The 24189-nt window shown below is 36.0% G+C and overlaps 1 protein-coding gene across 6 annotated transcripts in view; it reads left to right on the forward strand.

Annotated features, from left to right (window-relative positions):
• Hrb27C (Heterogeneous nuclear ribonucleoprotein at 27C) overlaps window positions 1-24189 on the forward strand; it is a 32678-nt gene that overhangs the window by 5070 nt on the left and 3419 nt on the right. For 2 of the 6 annotated variants that reach the window (XM_068766411.1, XM_068766406.1), the window contains exons 3-9: window positions 4676-4866; window positions 6142-6224; window positions 6836-7059; window positions 7924-8123; window positions 10828-10917; window positions 13588-13760; window positions 17936-18008. In XM_068766411.1, coding sequence (XP_068622512.1) covers window positions 4676-4866; window positions 6142-6224; window positions 6836-7059; window positions 7924-8123; window positions 10828-10917; window positions 13588-13760; window positions 17936-18008 — 1034 coding nt within the window. Of the gene's footprint in view, window positions 1-4675; window positions 4867-6141; window positions 6225-6835; window positions 7060-7923; window positions 8124-10827; window positions 10918-13587; window positions 13761-16706; window positions 16850-17030; window positions 17243-17935; window positions 18009-24189 lie in introns of those variants that run through there. The other 4 variants (XM_068766410.1, XM_068766409.1, XM_068766407.1 and 1 more) reach the window with 4 other exon arrangements.

Consider the following 24189-nt stretch of genomic DNA (forward strand, 5'->3'; position numbering starts at 1 on the left):
GTCGGCGACCTCGGGGACGTGGCTGATACGTTGAAAAAGAATAGATAAGAAATCAATACACGGTGTATTTGCTTTAGATCTTTACTTGGGGGGATTAAGGCGTAGCTGTAAAAGTAATTCCAGTTAATTAACGAGTTTGTGATATACGATGGCATGACATAAGCCCCGCGCGCCGACCTGGTGGACCTTTATGATTTTAATATAGGAGCTTCATTCCTTTAATGGCAAGTACATTGCTCTCGACCTTATTAATATGATATCCAATTGTTCATACGTATCGTATAATCCTGTAAATTCGTATTATCAGTGTATAAAAAGCATAAAAAGGGGTAATATATCTTGTTTTTTTGTTGTCAAATAATATGTGATAAACTTTTTTATTCAAAAAATTTAAATTCAAAAATCAATAAATTATGATAGTAAGAAAAAGCCCTGTTTAAAATTCGGATTACTATATATTAAAATTAATCATAGGTTACTATCTGTTCTTACAGACTTTGTACTGCCCGAAGTTACCCTGGATACCAATAAAATATACAAAAAAAAAATAGTAATTTTCCATTCGTGATGATAATGACTAAACTGTCGAATGAACTGAACTGTCCAAATATCCAATGACTTCGTGTTTTGGTTGTAATTTTTCTTTTTATCACTGTCGTGGATTTGTTTGATAGATCCCTTAAATGCATATCTAAACTAGCAAGGTTCTGTCCATCGCTAAGATCCTCGTTATATCAGAGAGTACAGTATAAACTGGCAACCACTTATACGTTTTAATCTTTAGCATTTATTATAACTTTAAATATACTATTTACCGGTTTTTCAACAAAATGTTTCAAATGATTATTATTATCGATTATTGGTAAGCCGTTAACACCAACGCGACATGAGCCAAAGCCTGTAGAAATTTAGTAAAAAAAAATTGCCTCGTCTGAAAATATTGTTTGATAAAAATAATTATAACACTTGTAAATATATGACTAAAGTCGTTTTAAATCGGAACACACCTGTGTTTATACAATGTCAGGTTGGAAACACACGGCCGAATAAATTATGCAAAAGATATATGAATGCAATATTTTGTTCATTCATGCTTATTATTATCTGCATAGAATCGTACAGTAAAGACTTGCGTACGTCATGAAAAGAATGCCACAAGAGCCCAATTTGTTGGGAACTAAATTCTGACTGAACTTTTCTATCAGGCATCGTTAAACTTAACGAGAGGAGGGTTCCAAACTCCCCTTAATCTGAGAATAGAATTTGAGTATTTTGAGGTTATCATGGATTCTGTGTACTTAACATGGATTTCATACTTATATTCCTCCATAGGTAAAGTAGCAAGTCGGTTTCCTTAGAGGCGTATCATGCGTTTAAACGCTGTTTATGATCCGCATCAGCCCGAGTAAGGAACGATTTGCCTGCTCCTTTAATTCTCGAGAATTATAACCCAGGTCTCTTTATAGTCACAGTGAATAGGTTTATTTATTAAGTTAATTACTAAGTCTGCGTGCTTCATTTTCGACCACACTGTCGCTCAACCAGGTTGTTTTGTTGGTCAAACGCAGACAGGAAAGCGTTAAAAAATATTTTTGTTGTTAACTTTTTAGTAAGGTCCGCGATTTTCAATTTACAAGCACTATAATACAAGCAAACAGCTGTCTCGAATAACAATGGGTACAGAAAACGCAATTGTTGCCGGCAACAATAGAATTAGAGTCGCGGGGGTGGTTGCGCACTAGCTTGTACTGCCGCATTACCGTACTTCGTTGAACGATGAACTGCTCTTAATTACTAGCAGGAAAAAAGTAATCTTTGCCCTCTGGGATAAAAAAGTAGTCTTATGGTCGCTATAATTGTGATTGGTTTTATGTGTTAAAGCTATAGAAATGGGTGAATGTATAGCTCATTTGTCAGCTTTTACACCTATTTTCAATCACCCGTATAAAGTGATCGCTCTGAAATGTTAGATTAGTAAATTCTTCTACTGGAATGCGATAGGCCAATAACTTCTGGCAATGGAATGGAATTTAGAAAACGCTTTTCTTACTATACCATCAATATATTATTAATTATGGTATAACTATGGATTTTAATTCGGGTTTAAAGGTGAATGGAAACTCATTTAAAGTCATACATTCACTTCTTTAAAGCTTTTACACCAACCACCTGTATACATAAGGCGTCAAATGTTAGTTGTAAATAGGTAGGTATCCCTGCGAAGTAAGTCTGCGGCCAAATTTATAACGAAAGCTGAATTGTAATAGTTTTAAGATCCGGTACTACCTGTATTGCAGATGAAGGACAGACTTCGTACCAGAAAATGTACAAAATGTCTGGTTGTCATAGTGAGGTAAGAAAGCAAAGTGAAGTCAAAAGAAGCGACGTGAAGTCACTTTCTTGAACGTTTCTATTTACTCTACGAGTTGAGGTGTTTTTGGACTGGTTTTATCTCATTAGTAATTAAAACGTGCCAATCGTAGAAACAAAAATGATTGCCATGGAACATAGAGACGACTGAAAATGAAAATTTTGTCAATAATATAACTAACTCAGAATCTTAGTAAAGCCGAAAATGGCGAATGTTTTTAAAAGTAATTAGGAAGTTGTTATTAAAGTAGCCACGTGTAAACGCATTTTTAAAATTTACGTCAACTTTCCCTTCCCAAGTGCGGTTGAAAGAGCTCTATATTAAACTCGGTCCGGCGTTAATATAATTATTAAGCCATTATAACGCCTCATCTCCCGTAAAGTTACGAGCGTGTAGACGTGTTACGCAGAATATTGTATTACAAAGTCCTACGAACACCGCAGTTCCTACCGGGCCATATTACTTACCATTAGGTGAATGCCCTGTTTGTGTCGTCACTTTATAGTTTAAAAAATATATATTTATACGCGGACGTGTACACGCATCTTTACCTCTTATTTAGTGCAATTCTGTTGACACGTCATTATACATAAAAAATGTAAAATCGTTTTTCTGTTGCATGAACTTTTCCGCGTAAAAATAGTATAAATACAGGTTGATAGGTTATAGGTGTAAAAGCTTTAGAGAGGTGAATTTTTGGATATGATGTATCATACATAAATTTTATAGAATTTTTTTTTATAAATAAACATCGTGGCTTGATAAATAAAAAGTATATATGTTTGTATTAAAATATAAAATGAAAGATTACAATGTTAAATATTAATCTTGTTTTTTTTGTAAGTCATAGTGCTGGCTGCTAAGTCCCGTTAACGATATAGATCCATTCGGGTATACCGTTCTTATCCGAGGTCAATGGATGTACGGCCGACGCGTATCGACATCCTCGACGCTCGGACGTCGCTTCGATTATTGCGCGCCATTATTTCCTTAACTAATATTAAAATATATGTTTTGCGCTTAAGAATATTTCTAGCATCTTAAGTTCATAATCGTGTGAAAACAATACTGTTTAATTTAATCCAAAAAGATGCATAAAATAGTGATAAAACGTTTTTATTCAAACACATTCAAAGATAGCAGTATATGTTTATTTCCTTCATTGTTACACGTGACTTCTTACACGGCTATCAAAGTGCGTTTGGAAACGGACATACATAGATTTTTAAAGAAAAATTAAAAATCACTGAATGTAGATTAGCTTTTAAGGGTTAAAGTATTTTTTGACAAAACTAGCGGGTTTTTGTAATAAAAAATACTGCATGTAGTGACTTTGCCGTTGATTGATAAAATGAAATATTTTATGGGGCACTTTTTTGAGACACAGTAATTCACCGTAAGTTGAAAATCATAATTACCCCCCCATCCCACTCCATGACACTGTTTTGAAGAAAAAATCGAATTTTAATTATATAAACACAACGCTCTTAATAAGCAAAATAAAATAATTTTGACGTATACATAATTTAAAAATTAAAATCAATGACAATTTATTGAAATTTCAAAAATTCGTAAAGTACTGGAAGAAGGTACACGACGACCTTTTTAAGCTTATTTTTTGAATTCAAAGTTAAAATTAAGTGCGTGAGACGCGCTTCTGCCGCTTACGCACGGGCAGCCCAATAAACTAGATTATCCAACGCTAACATGAATTAGTAAGCTTAATGAGTACAATACATTACAGGAGATTGATGATCGAACAAATTGATATAAATACATTCAAAGCTATATATATTCAAAGCTATAAATTCAAGTTCAAAAAATATTTTAAAACTCAATATAATTTTAGATTATTTGCCATGGTACAATATATACATATTGTAATATTAAACACACCAAAATGTTATTTGAAAGTTACGCGCGTTTGTAACGTATACATAAGCGCTGGCTTCTCATACACACCCTAACCAATAATCAACCCTCCATCTTGTTTTGGCGTCCCTACGTGATACCGTACCACGTGTTTCAGGTTCGAACAGAAATCTAATCGATTGAGTAAAATAAATATATTCAATTTTAATTATTTTTATTCTACATTATTAATATGTAGAAAAAAATTAAATAAGTATTCGATTATACCCAAATTTACACATACAGAAAAAATGCGGAAATATGATACTACCAACCTACTATCATTACTTTTTTATAAAGATTTTATCTTAACACGCCTTTGCGGACTACGATGTATGTATCCATCATATAATAAAGATGAATGTAAATAATGATAAAACTGTTTGTCAACAGAACCATCGATCCGAAGCCCTGCAATCCACGCACGCTCCAAAAGCCTAAGCGTGGGGGCGGTTACCCCAAGGTGTTCCTGGGTGGGCTTCCCTCCAATATCACCGAGACCGATTTGAGAATGTTCTTCGGCCGCTACGGCAAAGTCATGGAAGTCGTCATCATGTATGATCAGGAGAAGAAGAAATCGAGAGGTAAGTTTCTTGGCTTAGTCGTAGTTTTGTCACGTTTGAAGAGTTAGAAGTTTTGTGATCACTGCATACTTAGAAAAATTCATCTCACCATCATTTATCATCGTCATGTAGTCTATGAAACCATTTAAATAATTAGTAAAAATTTATCTATTTCTTCTGTTGGCCTTCAAAATTTATTACACATTTTAGCATGATTGGCAAAAGTAGTTCCTCAAGGATAATTTTACAGAACATTTTTATCCTATAACTTGTAGCTTCAATTACCATTGCAAATTTAAGCCTACGGTATTGCCTTTAAGCAGGGCTTCACTAATTATAACATACTATATTTATGCTGGCCTTTGCTAGTTGTCAAATTTTTAACACAATAACATAAAGAAGTTTTTCCTACGTTACTAAAATTGAATTTCTTGATATCAGGATTTTTTTTAGATATCCAAAAAAATTCAGATACCTTCATTTGTGGAACAACTTTTTTATTCTAACCTAGCTATTCTGTAAATAATATGCTTAATGAAAAATTGTTTGCAGAAATTTTACAATTGACTTGGAACAATGTAGGGTATTTTAGTTTGTATCGGCAAAAGATTTTTATAATAGACAATAAAAATGAAGATAAATTTGTTTAACAAATTGTCTCTTTTTGTCACCTAGTTGAGCGATGTCTAGGTATGTAATAATGACTTTATACAAATTTTCTAAAGTGAATGGAGTTTAGACAATAATTGTTGTAGAAATGCATTTTCATATATAATAAGTATATAAAAGAGATGTTTGGTTATTGTATTTATAAAAATCTGTGCTTATGTTTACACCATGTCTTCCTCCTGCAAGCGAATATTCTTATAAAGTGATGTATTTATATATATATTTAAATATCTTACAATGCTTCATAAAACATTTGTTGAAGTCTGGTAAACTTTAATTAGTTTTGACATTCACTGTTAAACTTTGTGGCTTTTGTCGCAACATACTTTCTGTCTTGTAGATTAAAAGCTGTTCTTTTGCTTGGGCATCTTCACCAAGCATTTGATAGCATATTTCAGACTTGCAGCATGCAACCGAGCTAATTGCATTAAGTCAATGTTTAGAGAAAACAACCGACGGGCAGCTTAATCGATCAATGTGCATATATTAATGTATTTATAATACATAACCGAAATAATATCAAAGTTCCATTGAAATGTTTCAGTTGATATTTACTATTTGTCCACATCTATAATTTGCTATACCTATTATACATAAAGATTAATCTAATCCTATTTTAATTTATAGGTTTCGGTTTCTTGTCATTTGAAGACGAGGTGTCAGTGGAGAGAGTGACCCAAGAGCATTTCATCAATCTAAATGGCAAACAGGTAATTGGACATGATTTAGTACAAGATTGTTTATATAGGCAGGGCTAAGAATTTATCTAAATATAATATGTAATAGATATATCCTTTGCTTGACATTCTAACTTAAAAGAGGATGACTTTTGTAACAATACAACAAAAATAACTTTTTTATGCTGTACATAATATTTTTGTTTCAAAACTCTGTTTTTGGTATTATATACATGTTATTGTATTCCACATCCAGGCAGTGCCCTCAACTACCCCTGTTGTTGGTACGTTCAGATGTTTGTGGTACATTATCGCAGACCAGCATATACTCTTCATAGTTCATGTGAGCCGAAGAGTTTACAAAGTTTGCTACAAAAATTCTTTTCTTTATGCTACAACTACTACAAATTAGTATTGCTATGAGTGACTATTTATTTTCATTCTCCTTATCACAACCATCATAATGTCAGCCGATAAAAGTCTAATGTATCACATAGGCCTCCTCCAAAGAACGTCACAATTGAATTACCTGCTCAGCGACTTCTTGCGCCCTTGACCATATCGTCGGATCTCCTTGGGGAAAACTCACGCTGTGGCTATCTAATGATCCGTCTTAGAAACGACTAATGATCTCAAATTTCCAGGTGGAGATTAAACGCGCAGAGCCTCGCGATGGTTCAGGTAAAATGGGCTCCGGTTCTGGAGGCATGGGCGGAGGTGCCATGGGTGGGGCACCTGGAGACGCGCCTGCCGCTGGCCAGTGGGGTCCGCCGCAAGCTGCGCCCATCAACATGATTCAGGGCCACAATGGACAGATGGGCGGCCCGCCCATTAATATGCCTATGGCTGGCCCCAATATCATGCAAGGGTGAGTACAAGCTGTCTTTAGTATGTGGATATGGTCCATATGTGTTGTTTGATACATGTAGTATCTAAGCTATAAAGAGTAGAATCATTTCTAAAGTGGCCGATTAGATAGGTTACGACTGGTGAATCATCTTTATTTTAGCTGCAAGATGTCCTCTGATATCCAGCAGATGCCTATCCAGGCATCCTTCTTTGATTTTCAATATTTGTTAGAGGAGGCCTGCATTAAATTCGTTACAACAATCTTAACAAGGTGATTGTCTATACCTTGTGGTTTAGATATCCCCTGTTGTGATTGTTCATCTGTGCTCCAATTTAAACCAACTGTAGCTAAATCTGGCGTAAAAATCAGGGAGGAATCAATAGCCTCCCTGATAAACGATGAAAAAAGCAAAGAACAGTTCCTCATACTTTGTAAAAAAATAATAAGAAATGCAATAGAGAAAATAAAAGCCAATAAAAATGTAAAAACAAAAATCAAAAATAATGTAAAACAAATCAATATGTAATATTCCTATATAGATATAAAATAATAAAAATGTAAGAATAATAATAATAATAGAATATAAGTAAAAAATGTGATATAATTGAATGTAAGAAAATGTAACAAGTAATGAAGAATGAATGAATGAAAGGCTACAGAGCGAAAGAGAAAGACAGTAGAATTGTGGAAAGAAAGTAACGAACGGAAGACAATGTGACGAGTGAAAGAAGAGAAAGCAAATAAAACAAAAAAAATGTCTGTGAAAATAATAAATAAATGTTAACAAAAAGTCCCTGTCTCACACCAGATAGGGGGTACGAGAGGAAATGGTCGAAATTGTATTTATAGCGGTGGTATATTCAAAATGTTGAATGTGTACAGGTACCAAGGTTGGGGTACATCTGCAGGGCAGACGTCGTACGCGGGGTACGGGGCGGCGGGCGGCGGTGCCGGGCCCGGCAACTACCAGGGCTGGGGCGCCCCGCCCGCCCCCCAGGCGCCGCCGCACGCGCCTGCCTGGCCTGCCACTAATAACTACACTCAGCATGCGCAGCCGCCCGCACAAGGCTACGGCAGCTACGGTACGTATACATACACATGGTCCAGAGCTGCCTTTGGTACAGATTAGGAAAACTGGGAATTACCCATCCCCATGTATGCCTTGTTCATGCTACCCCTGAAACCTTCGTGGTGATATCACGAAGGTTCGAGACCTCGTTGATCCAGATCGTCTGCTCAGAGTAGCTGATGCTAGTGGGAGTTTAGCATGTTGCACTCACCTAATCTTGGACCAGATGCAGAAGATAACTAAGCAATATTATACTTTTTTGACGTCTCAAAAACCTTGCATGCTCGGTAATACACTCAACTCCTTTTTTACACGGTGTGCAGATAAAAGTATCGATAAATTTTTTGCGTTTTTCTAAGTCGTTACTTAAAATTTTTTTTGTAAAAAATACATGTGATATATCGGGACATGTTCCAAAATTTTGTACAATCGTGTAAGATGAAAAACTAATTTATAAATAAGTAATAATGAAATCCATGTTACATAAGTATTTATAAAACAAAAACAATTCATCTTTATTGTAAAAGTTAAGTGTACAGTGAAAATTTAATCAATTAGTACAAAACATAAAAATACTAATTGAAATTGAGAATAAACCAGTTTTGCTGCTATTCATTGTTATTTTACACAATTTTTGCATGTTTATTATGGACTGGACCACAAATGCCATCATGAGATACTAGCACAACGGTTAGGCTTAGACTTTATAGACTTTAGATAATAAAAATCGACAAACTTGACCAAACTCCCCCATGATGTACTCATCTGTGGCTGTAATTCGACAGTTTGTTCACCTATCCAGGGGTTATGGTATTCCCCCAAGTGTATGTGGTTACTTTCAAGATAACTTTCTGTGCGCAATATAAAAAAAATTGCAAGCATAAAAACTTGAATAAAAAAGAGTATTTATTCTGATTGTTGGAAAAGATATTTTAAAATTCATATAATAAACTTAGGAACTTTTAACATGACTCTTAGATTATAAACTCCTTTTTAATCCATTTTTTTGGGTGTGGAGAAGTAGGAAGAAACTTAACCACACTTTTTTTCTCAGAAAGTTGTCATCCATGTAACTGGAATACAACGGTCTAGTGTAAATTTTTAGCTCATTGACTGCTGTTTCTGTAAACCTAATTTCGATGAAGCTGCACAAAGCCTAAATCAGCTAGCAGCGTAACATCAATTACATTAAGTGTATGCAGATATAACCTAAATGAAAACAAAATATTAGTTAATTGAATAATAGTTGAACTGCACATTATTCTAAAATCGTGTTAAAAAGAGTTTGGTGTACATGTATGCTTTTTTTCCTGCAAAAACTAGATTGTATGTATAAATAAAGTAAATATATGCTTTATGATTGTACGGTTTGCGATGCATGCGACTTTAGTTCAATGACATGTTGTATATTTAGATGTTTAGCAACACGCTGGTTTGGAGTTGTAAGTAGCGGGGCAGTGCCGCCGAATATGTTTTGTCAAGAGTTTACTGGACGTTTATACAATCACATGGCGCATGATTGTAACTTTATGGGTGATTTATATTCTTGTCTATATTTGCTCTACATGGGAGTGAAGCTACTCAGGCTTTGAGACCAATAACTCGTCTTCGTGGAAGACAACATATAGGATTAAAAGTACATTATCGTCTCATTTAATTACTTACATCGTACTTATCATCGCGTAATTTTTACTTATCTTAATATAAATCGTTTACCCTCAGTTGGAACTGTATACAAAATAGGCGAATTAAGCAATCGGTTAGCGCTACGACCCGATGCCGCGTGCGTGATTATTACCGGTATTAACTTTGCAAAAAAAGGCTTATTTTAGTAAAATAGGAATTAAAAAGATATGCGTCAACTAAAATATTGTATTAAGAACTTGCTGAAAGTAAGCAACGTACCAGCTAAAAAACAAGATTAATTTCAACCTCGTGTTCATTATAAAGATTAGTTTCAAAATATATTTGATAAAATGTTTTCCACAGTCTTTGTATTGAAAGGAGGGCATTCAATTGTTAAGATTTTTTCTTGTATCTTTACTTATCAAATTCTAATTGAAATTGTTCAATATTACGTTTATTTCTAATTGATCGATTCTCAATGGTTGTTTTGTGTACAAATGAGAATCTTAAAGAGAAACTATTACTAAAATATTATTTTTATACATTTAATTTAATTTAATCTGCATTCATTACATAAAATAAATTAGAGAAGAGTGTATTTATGAACAACTTATTATATTCCACATCCAGGCAGTGCCCTCAACTGCACCTGTTGTTGGTACGTTCAGATGTTTGTGGTACATTATCGCAGACCAGCATATACTCTTCATAGTTCATATGAGCTGAAGTGTCTACAAAGTTTGCTACAAAAATTTTATACCCTCGCGTGTATGTGTATAAGTTGCATCGCAGTAAAATTTGTCTCTAAATTTCAACCTGTTTAGGAATTAACACTAAATAAAAGCATCTAAAAATTACAAATCTTACTTATTCAAATTTGGAACCGTTCCTTATCTATTTCCTAAACGTCTCGGATATCATTTCATAGAATTATCTATCGCCTCAGTTCTGTTCTTACCGCGCCGCGATTTGCCATCGAGTCATACGATGTCGGTAATTGACTCAATATTCCGTTCCTCCCGGACGTTGTCCGCCGCCCCGCGAAACGGCCAACCGCTGTATGTCGCTGACGTAACGTTTGTCCTGTGCAGCGAACTACAGCTCGGCGCCGGCGGGCGCCTCGGCCGGCGGCTCGTGGACCACCTGGAACATGCCGCAGAACTCCAACTCAACCGGCTCCGGTGAGTCACTTTAATAATACGTCCAACTCGCTCGCTAACGTTTCCCCCCACATACGGCGATAGGTGCAAACCAACTCGTTTCCCATTTGCGCGCTAAAATGTTAGGAACTGTAGGCACGCTTGCTATTTAGTTTATTCCGATTAGGTTAAACATAACAGCTATTAAAACGGCGCTTTCTAGGTGCTTATTGATACTTTAGCGTATCAGTCTGAAAAAATTTAATCGACTCCCAATTGAGCTTTTTAATCTTATTCAAATAATAATAAATACTGCGTTATTATAAATTTTTAACCTATTGCAAACTTTATGTTCGGGTGGTTCAATTATACACTGCATTGGCGTTGTATGTTTTAAATAGTGAATAAATCGTCTAGTCATGATTAATATGCCTTGCATTCAATAAATTATAGTATAATAAAGGTAATATGAACGCTGGTCCGGTGCACGGTGAGATGACATATCTTATTGTGTAGAGCCTACAGAGTTACACCAAATGTAACTAGAAAATACATATGTTGGATATGTTTTTATGGGTGCAAAATGTCCGTTCCTGTATATGCTACAGCATGTTTTGGACTGATTTTATTTTACCTTCAATTGGAACATTTTGAATAGGTCCTAGAACCAAAAATTAATACTAAATGACAATGAACCGGATAATATATTGAAAAAAGATGGATACCTGCGCAATTTTAAAAAACGTAGTCATATTTTTAGATTTCTTTAAAACTGTTGGAGTGTTGTAATAAACTGTTCAATTCACTTCTTACATAAATGCGAATTAATGTATCAACATTAAATGTATCAAGCGAATTATAGTAGAAAATTACAGGGCTAAACGGGACTCGGTGCTTTGTCCAATTTAAATCATAAAGTGGTACAAGTAATATTAAGGATTACACAAATGCCAAGCTTTTGTCACTGTATATACCGTTCTATAGTTTTTCTCATTTTGCTGATTTAATAACACAAAGATTGTTTACTATGAAAAAAAAAACTCTTAGAAAATTTAAATACGTGCATGAAAAGGTATATCGCAAGGTCTCTTATTGCATTTGCTTTATTAGAAATTTAACAGGAGACACTACAAAAACATTTATTAAAGTATTGAATAATGTGAGGTTTTCACAACTTCATAAGGGAGATAATGCTTTAATTTTAATAATAATTAATTGTAGAAAATAATATATTTATTTTGTATTTACTTCAATTGGGAAGTTTCACAGTTAGTACGATTTATAAAACATAATTAATATATTTTAGATTTATAAAAAATAATTAAAAGAAAAATGTAAATTTTTTAAAAATGAATAGGCTATGTTTACAAAGAGAAAGTATCTTGTAAACTAAAATTTCTTGAATGGTAAATAAAAATTGATGATTGGATAATTACTTGTACTGTACAGTTTATTGCACGAATGAATACAAATATTCTTCTTTTTACTGTTAATTTTGGTAGTATTTAGTTGACTTGCTTATATAGTTGTATAGTGCATAGCTTTCCTTTTGTAGAAAAGATCAATACCTGCTTCTTTTTTTCGTTTCAGCAACAGCGGAATAAACCATAGTTCAATTCAATAATATAGTAATTATTATTGCAGTTTCATGTAGAAAAAAATCTTTTGATTTTTAAATTAAAAATCAAAGTAGTTATTTTCATTGTAATCAGTATTACTAGTATTATCTGTTGGTATTTTATACCCTACCATAGACTTAAAATTATTAAGGTAAATTATCCTTCTTTGAGCAAGGAATGATCAAAACTCTTATTTGTTTATAGATGGAGTATTTATTTTTTTTAACTTTAATTCACCAAGACACATTTGTGAAACGGCGAAAGTAGGCTTTCCACTGGTCTCTGTGAATTTAAAACTTATAAACGATTTCTCGTTATGAAGCGTTATTATTATGATTCAATGCATTCTTTCCGCAAATGAACTAATATTGGCCGATTTCTACCAATTTAGTGAAACTAATACGTAACGGCTCATGCCGAGGCTCGCGAAGAAGCCTACTAGCGTCGATACCTTAGCAGAGGTTTTAGGCTTTGCGCCACTTGTGTCCTGCCCACTCAAACTCACGAAACCTGTAAATGCCACTTGGGTAGCAGTGTAAACTGCCGATAAAAAAGTTTAAATCCTTAAACAAATGTTTGTATACTAATACAATACTACGTTACACTGTAAATTACTTTATAGAAGATGGAGCACACCTTGTGGTTGATACGGTTGCATCCAGGCTTATGGCTTTTTTTAAATAAATAATCTAGCCGTGTTTCTTTCACTTGTTCTTCTCAGGTCTGAGGCTTTCAACATCCTAATAGGTGGTAGACTCATCTGGATATCTATGTAGCCTATAATTTGTTGAATAAAAAGTGTTTGAATACATGTATATTATATTTAACAAATTTAGGTGTTTATTTGGTGAAAAAATTATTATTCTTTTGATTCTAATAATATAGCTAAAGTTACAAACTTTTCTAAAATAACGTGACCCCCCTCAAGGCATTAATTTGACGTCAAAATCCAATCCACCGTCCGTTGAATAAAAATGAAATTAAATATTTTAAATTAGTTTAGTCTCGGGTGTGTTTTCGCAAGCAAGCGATACGCGCTCATTTTGCGTCAGAGATGTGAATTGTTTCTGAATCGTACGTGTCGATGTCGCAGGCTCGTACGTGCCGCTGTCGGAGAGCGGCGAGATGTACGGACGCGGAGCGGGTGGTGCCGGCGGCGGTGCGGCGCCCGCGCTCACCGGCGGGCTCTCCTCAGCCGCGCTCAACAAGTCCTCGTCCGACTACTCCACGTACCAGCAGTACCCGCCCGCCTACCAGCAGGACCAGGTATGTCACCGCACATATTGCTATTGATCATTTATGGCCATTTCACATTCCTTGTCATTGCACTAAACTCAAATTAATAACTAATTATATACTGTAAGAATATTTGACACAGAATCTAAAATGGTCAATGAATTATAGATGAACAGAGATCGATTATTCGGATTTACCTAAAACTATCTGTACTAAGTAATATGGGCTATTTAAACTAGTTCATGCCTAGAATGTTTTTTATTATAATATGCATACACACGTCCTTTTGAACGCATTTACGTACACTTTCAAATCGTCGATTAATTTGTATGAATTACTTGTATTGGGGCGTTCGCGATGAATTACATATCCGCCGTGACGCGGCGTCTGTTTAAATATATATTCTTGTAATGATAGTCATCCATAACAGTTTGCGATCAATATATAGTCTACATGATAAACCAACACCAATCTGTTGAAATGTAGTATGTAATGGTCCAAGTTTATTCAGTTGTGAATTTTTTATCACATTTACACATTTGTTTGTCTAGTTTGACTAGAACGCATATAGGTATTAAATCTGCCCTTATCAAATGTAAAAAGACTAAATGGATAAACTTAGTACACCTATAGTTTAATTAGTTATTAAACGTAATTTTCAGTTTTGTGTTTTTGACAACAAACAACCTTGTACTGAAATAAAGGGTGTACAGTTAAAATTCACAGTAGTCACAACACTTAACAAGTTTTAGATAAAACATGTATCCGAATATCCGATCTCTGATGTTGCTTTACCTGGGTGTGTACACACATGTATATACTTCATCTTGTTGGCGTGTAAAGCAAAAAGTGGACACGTCTATATTTGCTTCATTGTTATTCTTAGCTGGAGTACAATTTGCTCTATTTTACACATTCATTTAATTAAAAATAATCTACTTTAGAAAGGTAAATAAGACTTTTACTGTAACAGTATAAGTTTTAAATAATCTCCAGCATTGATTAACTACCTGCGGATGATTTTAAGCATAATTAGTCTGGGCAATATCATTTTATTTGTAATAGAAGTTCTGAGTCATTTCATTATATTTTTAATAAATAATTCCATTACAAAGTTATTCTAAGCACAAAATGATATTGTACATTTGCTATATGTATGTTATCCAGATAAGTCAAATTTGTTAGTATCATATGGTAATGTTTAGAAGATAAAAGAATAGTTTAAAAGTAAAATTTCTTTTTAAAATGTTTACCTTTATACACGTAATAACATGTTTGGCTTGTCTGAATATAGAACACAAATAAGTCATCAGAAGTTTAGTATATCGCGAGATATGTGAAAAGATTTTGGTGTTACTAAACTGTCATGATTTTTTGTTTGAGACTTAGCATGGGCAATTAAAATAACAATACTATATGCTCCATATTTTTTAACACGGTGTTGGTATTAGGATGCGTTCACACTGTTTCAAATTTCGGAACAAATTAAAATGCTTCATTTAAAGGCTCCAACATGCACGAGTTGCAAAATAGATTAGACTAAAGTTGTGCCTTTTGCAATTCACGCTTTTTAGGCTTAACTTTCCACTGCATTATTCTCATTGCATCTGCCTTTTTGTTTTTCATTTGCCAGAAAAAAATCATTTTCAAATAAATTCAGTATCATTGATTTCGAAACAATTTCGTGCCTCTTTATGACTATTTTTAAAAGAGACAATGAAAGTCATTAATTTGAAGAAACTGTTGAAAGTGTCACGAATTTGACTAATTAATGGGACAAATCTAAATTAATCATTGAATATTGGGCAAATAAATACGCGCTTGTAAAATCATTTTGTTGCCATTATATTTTATTTAACAACCGCAAGCTGGGTAAAAAGTTGTTACATTGTTTTACTCAATTTGTAATAACAAAATCATATCTTGGATAAACATTTTATTTTTAATATTTTTAATTGACATAATTAATGATTTTCACAAGATGGAATATAAAGCTCTCAATGCCCAAAAAGTTTGATCCAAGATATGTTTTTATTTCATTTATGATCTCAGCGCTTGAAACCGCTTAGAGCCATATTACTAAAGTACAGCCAAGTTGATTTAGATTGTATTTTCTTGTGCCCAGGGGCTTGCTTCCTTCCCTCCCGTATCCTCGTGCCCCCGCTTCAACTTTGATTTTGCCCTGCATCGTTCTGTATATTAGTTTGGCGAGGTTTCTGGTACGTGAGAGCGCATGGACGAACCTTCTTCCTTGTTGACAATCATCTCCGCGACGTACGCGGCTGACGTGTGAGCGTATGTCCGAAACATTCAATTTGGTTGTACTTACTGAGTTTGTTTGCGATTCACGAATGTTTTCCGTTCCCTCCCGGTGAGCGAGTGAAATTCAGCGAAGTTTTTTTTTTTATTAATTTGAATGCAAACAAACAGTATTGCGGTCGAGATGCAGCATGTACTATGTACCATAGAGCCCGTATTAGTTTGCCTCCCCCCAGCCCCCGCTACTGTGTGCCGTTTTGAGATATGAAATGCTTTCGATATGGAAGACATCGACCTTCTCTGCATGTTTTCAGTGGCCAGATTAGAAAACGTGCGATGTCTTTTTGATTTTACGAGCTATGCTGCGGTTCGTTCGCTGTATGCGAGAACGTTATTTGCTATGACCCCGCCGCCGCGAGCCGGCTCCCGAGGCACTCGCTCGATGCACCGCTATCCATAGTGAAAAATCAAGAAGATTAACAAACTCACTTGTCAACTTTCGCTGAAGGTCTCTCACCGCCGCCGTTCCCCCTCCCATCCGCTCCTCTCCCGGCGCCCCCGCCCCCGCCCCGCGATCATCCCGCCCCCGGGGTTAGTGTAAACACATTACTGCTTTCGGCCGGTCCATTGTCACGCGCTGCGCTACTTACATACCGCTGAGACAGGTCGTGCATTGTGGCGAGTGGGACTTGATGTCTTGTAATTCTTCTTTTCCAGTTGGTCGATCAGGGTCCACAAGAGTGGCTCCTCCAGAAAGACAATTAGAGATAAGGGTTCGGGTGAGGGAATGTCGCGAAACTCTGGGGATTTCTCACTATGGACGGTTCGGTTATTGCGACGATCGCGGGCTCACCTAAAAGGCATCGCACCGCACTAGACGTTAAGCTTACTTTAGTTCCATTCAGAATATTCATATTGCATTTTGTTTTACTAGCCGTAGCCGTGCGAGATGATGCAAACGCCTTGTTTCATCTCAACACATGTAAATTGGCATTTAAAGTACAAATTAGTAAAATTTGGATTTTTCTCGTGTTGTTACAGGTTCATTAATAGTTAATTTTAACGATAAAAATAATATTAAGAGAGCTGTACTTTAAGTGTTCAGAGACTAAATCCGTAATTCTGTTGAATGTAACGAGAGGAGCATATTATATTTAGGAACATAAACAAAACTGTGTTAAAACATCATGGGGCATCGTAGAATGCGGCCTCTCGTGGGACTTCTTATGACATATTAAATCTATTGACATACAGCTATTGTGGCCTCATTTCGATCCCTCATGACGTAGCCGACGCGCTCCAGCCGAGGCCTCGGCCACCCGCGCGCGCTCTACTCTGTGTCGCAGAGCGTTCGCTAGCGAGGCGATGGCTCGAGGCTACGTTACAGTGCCAACACACTATGTATCGTCGCCATTCTCTAATGTTTATCTATGTTTATGTAACTGTCACACCTACATAGGATCCTTGTATACTCATTTTGACTTAGCTGTATCTTACATTTTAAAGAATCATAAAAAGTTTTCGCATTTAACGTAGCCTCTGTCGATTGCGTGGCCCGCTCGAGGCTTCGGTCGGTCGACGCGTTCATAGGGACGCTGCGATATTTTTGACAAATACACTGATGTTGTTTTAAGAAAGATTCTACATCAATTTTATATAATAGTTAAGGAAAGTAATTCGGCTAACCCCTTTGTTACGAGCGTCGCCTATAGACGACCTGCGCGCGACGACCTGTGTGTACACACGTCGCCTATAGACGACGTCAGTGCATAACACCTGACCATTTGACTACGAAGAGCCTCGCGATGATTTATTTTTACGCAAAGTGTGCGTCGATCACCGTTCAGTTGCCGGATGGGTTAAAATGGTCCGGTGCAATTTCTTTAAACAACAAGGAGTAAAATATCGAGCGCGGCCCTATTAATGAGCGGGTGGGGTAACGTTAGGGCTCGTCGTACGGCGGGTCGCGGGCGTACGGCGGCGAGTACCACGGCGCGGCGGGCGGCGCGCAGCCGCCAGGTGTGCACGCGCTGCCGCACCACGCGCCCAAACACTTCGCCGCGCAGGACTTTAACAAGGAGTGGAACGCCGCGTAATCGCCACTCGCACCGACACTCGCCACGCACGCGCGCCCCGGCGCCCGCCCCGACGCCCGCCGCCACCGCCGCTACTGCCAGCAGATAGCGCTCGTGTCGCGATACGTGTCGGTCGTCACGTGGACGCACCGCTAGTCGTCGGCCCGTGCCGAGTGTCGGTACTCTGTTGAAACTGATTCTTCCGCGAACAACAATCAACACCACACCTATCACAGCTGACTAATTACTGACTAAATCTTGTAACGCCTTTCCTATTCATACATTCACACACTTTTCTTTACAAAAATCATCTGGTGTGCAAAGTCATAAACAAAAAGGTATTATAACATAAATTATATAAATTCAATTCAGATTCAAAATATCATTTTCAAATAGGGGGTGTAAATCACTTCGCGACAATTATTTTAACATCATAAGCAATAAACTACCACCGGTTCGGAAAGCTCGTTCGCTTAGAGCCGGCCAGAGGTGTAACAGTTGCTCTTTTTTAACGCACTTTCATTTCTTGTTTTTCCAAAATAGACAAAATCGCTTTGTAAAAAATAACAAAGATATCTTTCATCGAACCTAACAACAAGAAACAATAAAACAAATATTTCTTTCGAATAGTAGACATTGACATAACGTGATTTAACATATTTATTTATTAACACTTAGACTACCGTCAGGTTCGGAGGTTTGATTCCAACGAAATAACTTCGAAAGATTTGATAGTTATGTTTCATCAAACTTTTTAACAAAATTGGTACATACATCATATAACAATTTTCAAATTCATTCATTCATTTGCGCATTGTTAAAAATGCATCTAGTTTACAAAATATCTTAGGTACTCATTTATACCTGACTACGGTATTCGTGATCTGTTAACAGCGCGTGTGTTAGTTGTTGTTGTTAAATTCTCTAAAGCAGGATACCGTTGCCATGGCGTAGCTTTATGAAATTTTCTTCAGCGCTCACTGAACTGCTTAGCTATTTATTAACAAATCATTGTCGGGCCAAGGAAATCTTAACAAATACTCTTAATCTCTACCATTACTAATCACTCTCGTTTGGAAATAAAGCTACGCTCGATGTAACCGGCTATAAAATCGCACAACAATCAGTTTCAACTTGCAATAATCTTAATATATATTTGTTGTTTAAAAAGAAACGCGACGTAGCGTTATTGGCGAGCTGTCGTACTTTGCGGTGGTTTGATATTTTAATCCACTAATTGACGAGGAACTTCTTGATGAAGACCGAAGTTAGTTGAGGTGTTCGCGGTCCCCCACCCCAACCACTCGCAAGCAACTACTCCACAAATACAGAACAAACGACATATTATATATTGCATTTTAAGTATATTTTTAAAACGCGAGGGTTTATACAATGCAATAAATACAAAAAAAAAACTTTGATGTTTAGAGTAAATATTGCATGCGTTTTTAAGAAATTATATTTGTATGTATAAAAATAAGCGCCTCACCTGCGACTGCACCAACACAAACCCACACGCGTAAGTAAGGTGTTGTTTTTAAAGAGAATAAATTTTAATTAGAAATTTTGATATTTGAAGAAATCAAGTTTATATAAGTCGCGTAAACTGACCGACGGTCAGCCCGTAGCGAATGACTACACGGGGCTTACAAATTGAATGTGTTCACGTTATGTTTCTCTCGTGTGCCGAGCAACTCTGATCCCCCTCCCCAGTTCTCGCGGCCCCCTCTCTTGACCCCAAAGGTCAACTGTACAGCATTCGTGCACGATCTTTGTCTTTTTTATTATTATTATTCGGATGTGGGCTCTATAAAACCTTTTTAATATTTACTTGTACTCGTGAATTTGATTTTGTTTGGAAATTTAATGATTTCTTTTAATAATATATTATCGAGCGGTGTAATCTCGGCGCAACTGGGCGACACACGCGAAGCCGAGCGCCGCCGCCGCCGCCGCGCGCATTTGACAGAAACTGTTATAAAGGCCAATTTAGGGAAAATGACCTAAACAACTTAACTTAAGCTAATGACTTGTATAAATATTTGGTATATATATCGGTATGTATGTTTAATATTAGAATTTTGGTTATTTACCACCCACTAGACTTAGGAAAATGGTAGGAAACTAATGAAATAATTATGTGTTAATATTTAAACAGGACATAGTATGACTGATCGTGATTTTAAATAATATTATATATAGTTTCCCCGATTTTTTATTTAATTTCTAAAGGGGAGCAATTCTGTATAAATATTCGTAATTATAATTTTTCGTCTATCGATAAACGGTTTTTTTTAGTTTTTTTTTAACGCGGTATAAGTTGATAATTGATTTTTATGGTAATCGTAATAAATGAAATTTACCTGCCAAATTGTAAGCGAGCAAGCGATGTAAGTGTAAGTGAGGAAGCTCAATCATTAGGATATAGAAGCCGGAGGCCCCACCGCGCGGCACCTCACACCTGTACATATACCGACTCGTGTGTAAAGCATAATTTTAATCGATTTCGTGACATAGTTTTAAAGTTTTTAATTTACGCGGATTGCCAAATATCTTTAAACACTGTATAGAGCTTCCGACGGCGTGGTCGGTTTAGAGTGTGCGGAGCGGACAGCTGCGACGCGCGCGCCCCCGCAGCAAAGTGAGTTATAATTTAAAATAACATTGTTAGATTAAATTTAATGTTAGTCCTCTACTGTACTATATCGCTCAAGCATTTGACCGATCGACTGATTAAAATTTTAGTGAATAAGCTAAGTAATTAATAGCGGGGCGTCTCGCCGCGGCCGCACGCGACACCTTATTTGTTGTAATTATCTTAGAGTTTACGGACGTACAGACGACTAGGCGCTCGGTAAGGTTTGTTATAAACGTTTTTTAAATAGAATTGTTGATTACATTGCAAATGCATAATTTGATCGTATAGTATAGGGTTATTTAAGATCGCACCGTAAGTAAAATATAATTTATCAAGGTGAGGTGAAGCGGACGATGAGCAAGCTCCGCGACGGTGGGCGCCGCGACAGACCGAAGTTCCGACTACGTTATATATATCGGTACATCTCTTGTAGCTCTGTATGTTAAACGACTGACCCGAGGACGACTATGCAATACGTTCAAAACTAATATTAATGACTGATTGACGTCGGTGCCGTACCGAACTCTAGATGCGTAAGCACTCGTGCCGCTTTCTGGTTTGTTTTAGCTCTTGTTTCGTTCCTATGTTAGTTAGGTTAATTTGTCTCGATTCATTCCTCTGCAGACGTTCGTCTATCACCGACCTCGATTTCAGTTCGCGCTGTCGTTTCCATCTGTTCGGTTAATTTACTCACCGTAGGTTTAATGTACACAACCACCGACAACGGCGCGCCCGTTTAATATTAGGAAACGATGCCTTACAAAAAGTTAAGTGGATATATAGATGATTTATAATTATGTTACTTTCAGTGATAATGACTTAGCAGTAAGGTGGTTAGCTCCGGGCCACGGCCCCGTACTCACGGACCTGCGGAACAATTTAAGAACTTAGTTTGTAATTAACCATCGTGGCAATCTTCTAAGTAAACATAAAGAATATAATTTATTTAAAAATAAAGTATAATATGTATTAGAAATTTTAGATTTACTCGAAACATTTAAACTTAGTGCAAATTATTGTGAAGAAAAAAAATCAATTGAGACTATTTATATGGGTTTTTAATTATTATTATATAGGTGAAGAGCATAAAATATTGGATGAATTTATTAATTAAAAATAGTTAGTGAAATACAAATACGGTAAGGCTCGTTAGAGGCTCCGTCTGTCAAATGCGCGCGGCGCCCGGCCGCACGCATCCACTGCACGTTGTACTGGGCCGGGCGCCCCGGTAACGTATACACTGTATCTTAATATTAATGTTTATGAATAATATTTAAATCATGGCTTAACAGTAGTACTGTTGTGTAGTTAACCTTTCGACTCTTGTTTGTAATACATTATATAGTGTACGCGGTTTTTATATGTGTATGTTTATTCAGTAGCGACATGTTTTGTGTAAAGGTGTATTTTGGTATTTGATATGTCACGCCGCCGCGCGTATATACATTAAATATACTTACGATCGTAATTGACTAATTATATTATATTGTACGAGACCCCTAGTGTTAACTTTAGCTTAGCAGAAATCTTGTTTTAAGTTCACTTGTACTCGTCTGGAGGGTTCGCATTTAACCGCACAGGCAGCCAGTCGATCGTTAACTGTGGTCGAGTCTAAAGTTATTTTAAAACAATGCAGGTATTATTAATATAAATCCTCATATTTATACTAGACTACTGTAATGTAAATGTAATTATTGAGACGCAACCTATCGTAAAATTGAACTGCACGGGCTTTACGATTAATTATAACATTAAACCTAGGGCAAGTTGTTATTTATTTCTGTTTTAATTAAAAATTTTGATGTTGATTATTTTTAAAGGATATTTTGTTCATCGTAGTGGATTATTAAAGTACATAACTCTCGATCGATTAGATTACAAAATTGTTTAGGTGAACTGTCGACTGATGTACAATATTTAACTTAATGGTTATTTACGCCAGGTGTATAAGGTTTGCTTTGCGCCCGCTAGGGGGCGGTGTATTTATATACAGACTTGTATTAATTTCCTAAAATGTAATTAATTGGAAGCGGCCACCGCGACCGAGCCACAAACTAAGTATATTGCGATTGTAAGACTATTATCTAGATTTGTTGTAAACTCTAATGTGTAATCTAACTATACCTAGCCCTAACGAGTGCGCTGCCCCGGCCGCCACGCGCCGCGCACCGCCGGGGCCGTCGCCCCGCCGCCCCGCCCCGGCCGCCGGGGCACAGCCGCGCTCGCCTTACTTTATGTTCGTTATATAAAAAGGAAAATTATGATAGACTCACGGACGTCCTTGTTAACTCTTGTTTTACGATTATCTAATGATAATTAGTTAATTACGGTTTTAATGACTAATTTTAACTGAAGCACTAATAAAATATTAAGACGGGAAGCTTGTGTGCAAAAAGTTTTCGATGTAACAGTTTAAACAAAGTGCTACCACACAACATACACTAAGGTTTTCGAAGTAGAAACGATGCATTATTCATATTAGGTACTTTGGGTATATATTAGCGTTAGTGTTAACAGGTAACATAAGTATGTAGTTTGTAATGTAATGGAAAAAATAAAAACGGTTTTGTCGTAGTTTCCTATTATTAAGCTTCTTCTATCTTAATGGTTTAAGTAATACTACTGGTTGATTAATTAAAATATTAATATTACCACTGCAAATATTTGAGATATCTTATGATGAAATATATATCTACTATAAGGACATTATAAAACGTAGATAATTAAAAGAAATCAAAAGTTTCAAAATATAACTGGCTTTTTAATGTTTGCCTTTATCCTCATCCCTTCATCGGATACACCACTACCTCCCATCGGATATCATAATTTTTGTTTTTATACGACCGCATAAAGTAAACCTGCGATGTCACAACGCCCCACAATAATAGTCTTACTGAATCAATTAAAATGAGCCGTTTCCAATTGTTATTGTTTGTCCTATTCTATCATTTGTTTACTCCTACGATATTCACATTAAATATCTTTATTCACAACTTTATGCATGCGAAACCCACAAATTTCTCTACTGCAAACTAACTTTAGTTGCTGGTTATTTATCTCATGTATATGTATTTATTTTTTATTATTTTTATCCTTCATATTCACACATAATATCACGAAATTAAAAGTTATATCAATACATATTTTTTAATTCATTTTTGCTACAACACTATATCACATATCTTTTAACCACAGTACAATGTGCATTGGGTACTTTAAATTTGATTTAAATGGGATAAAAATAGAAACATTTTCAATCAAAAGACTCAACTGTCATCAAATACCACTAGCATGGGAATTATTCAACCTTTTAAAATAAAATCTGGACCTTGACGGAACTTTGTTGATAGATATCCAAACATTTGTTTCTTGTAAACTTGGGGTCAACTGATTAGGCATGGCTCTGATTGAAGGAGGCTCTTCGTCAGCGAGTTGGTACGTTGGTAGACTTGTGTACGTTATGAGAAGAATACCAGAAGAGCGAGTC

This window comes from Battus philenor, unplaced genomic scaffold, assembly GCF_028537555.1.
Source record: "Battus philenor isolate CCGP_79_NKW_IND1 unplaced genomic scaffold, ilBatPhil1.0.hap1 SCAF_21, whole genome shotgun sequence".
In the NCBI taxonomy this organism is placed as follows: Eukaryota; Metazoa; Arthropoda; class Insecta; order Lepidoptera; family Papilionidae; genus Battus; species Battus philenor.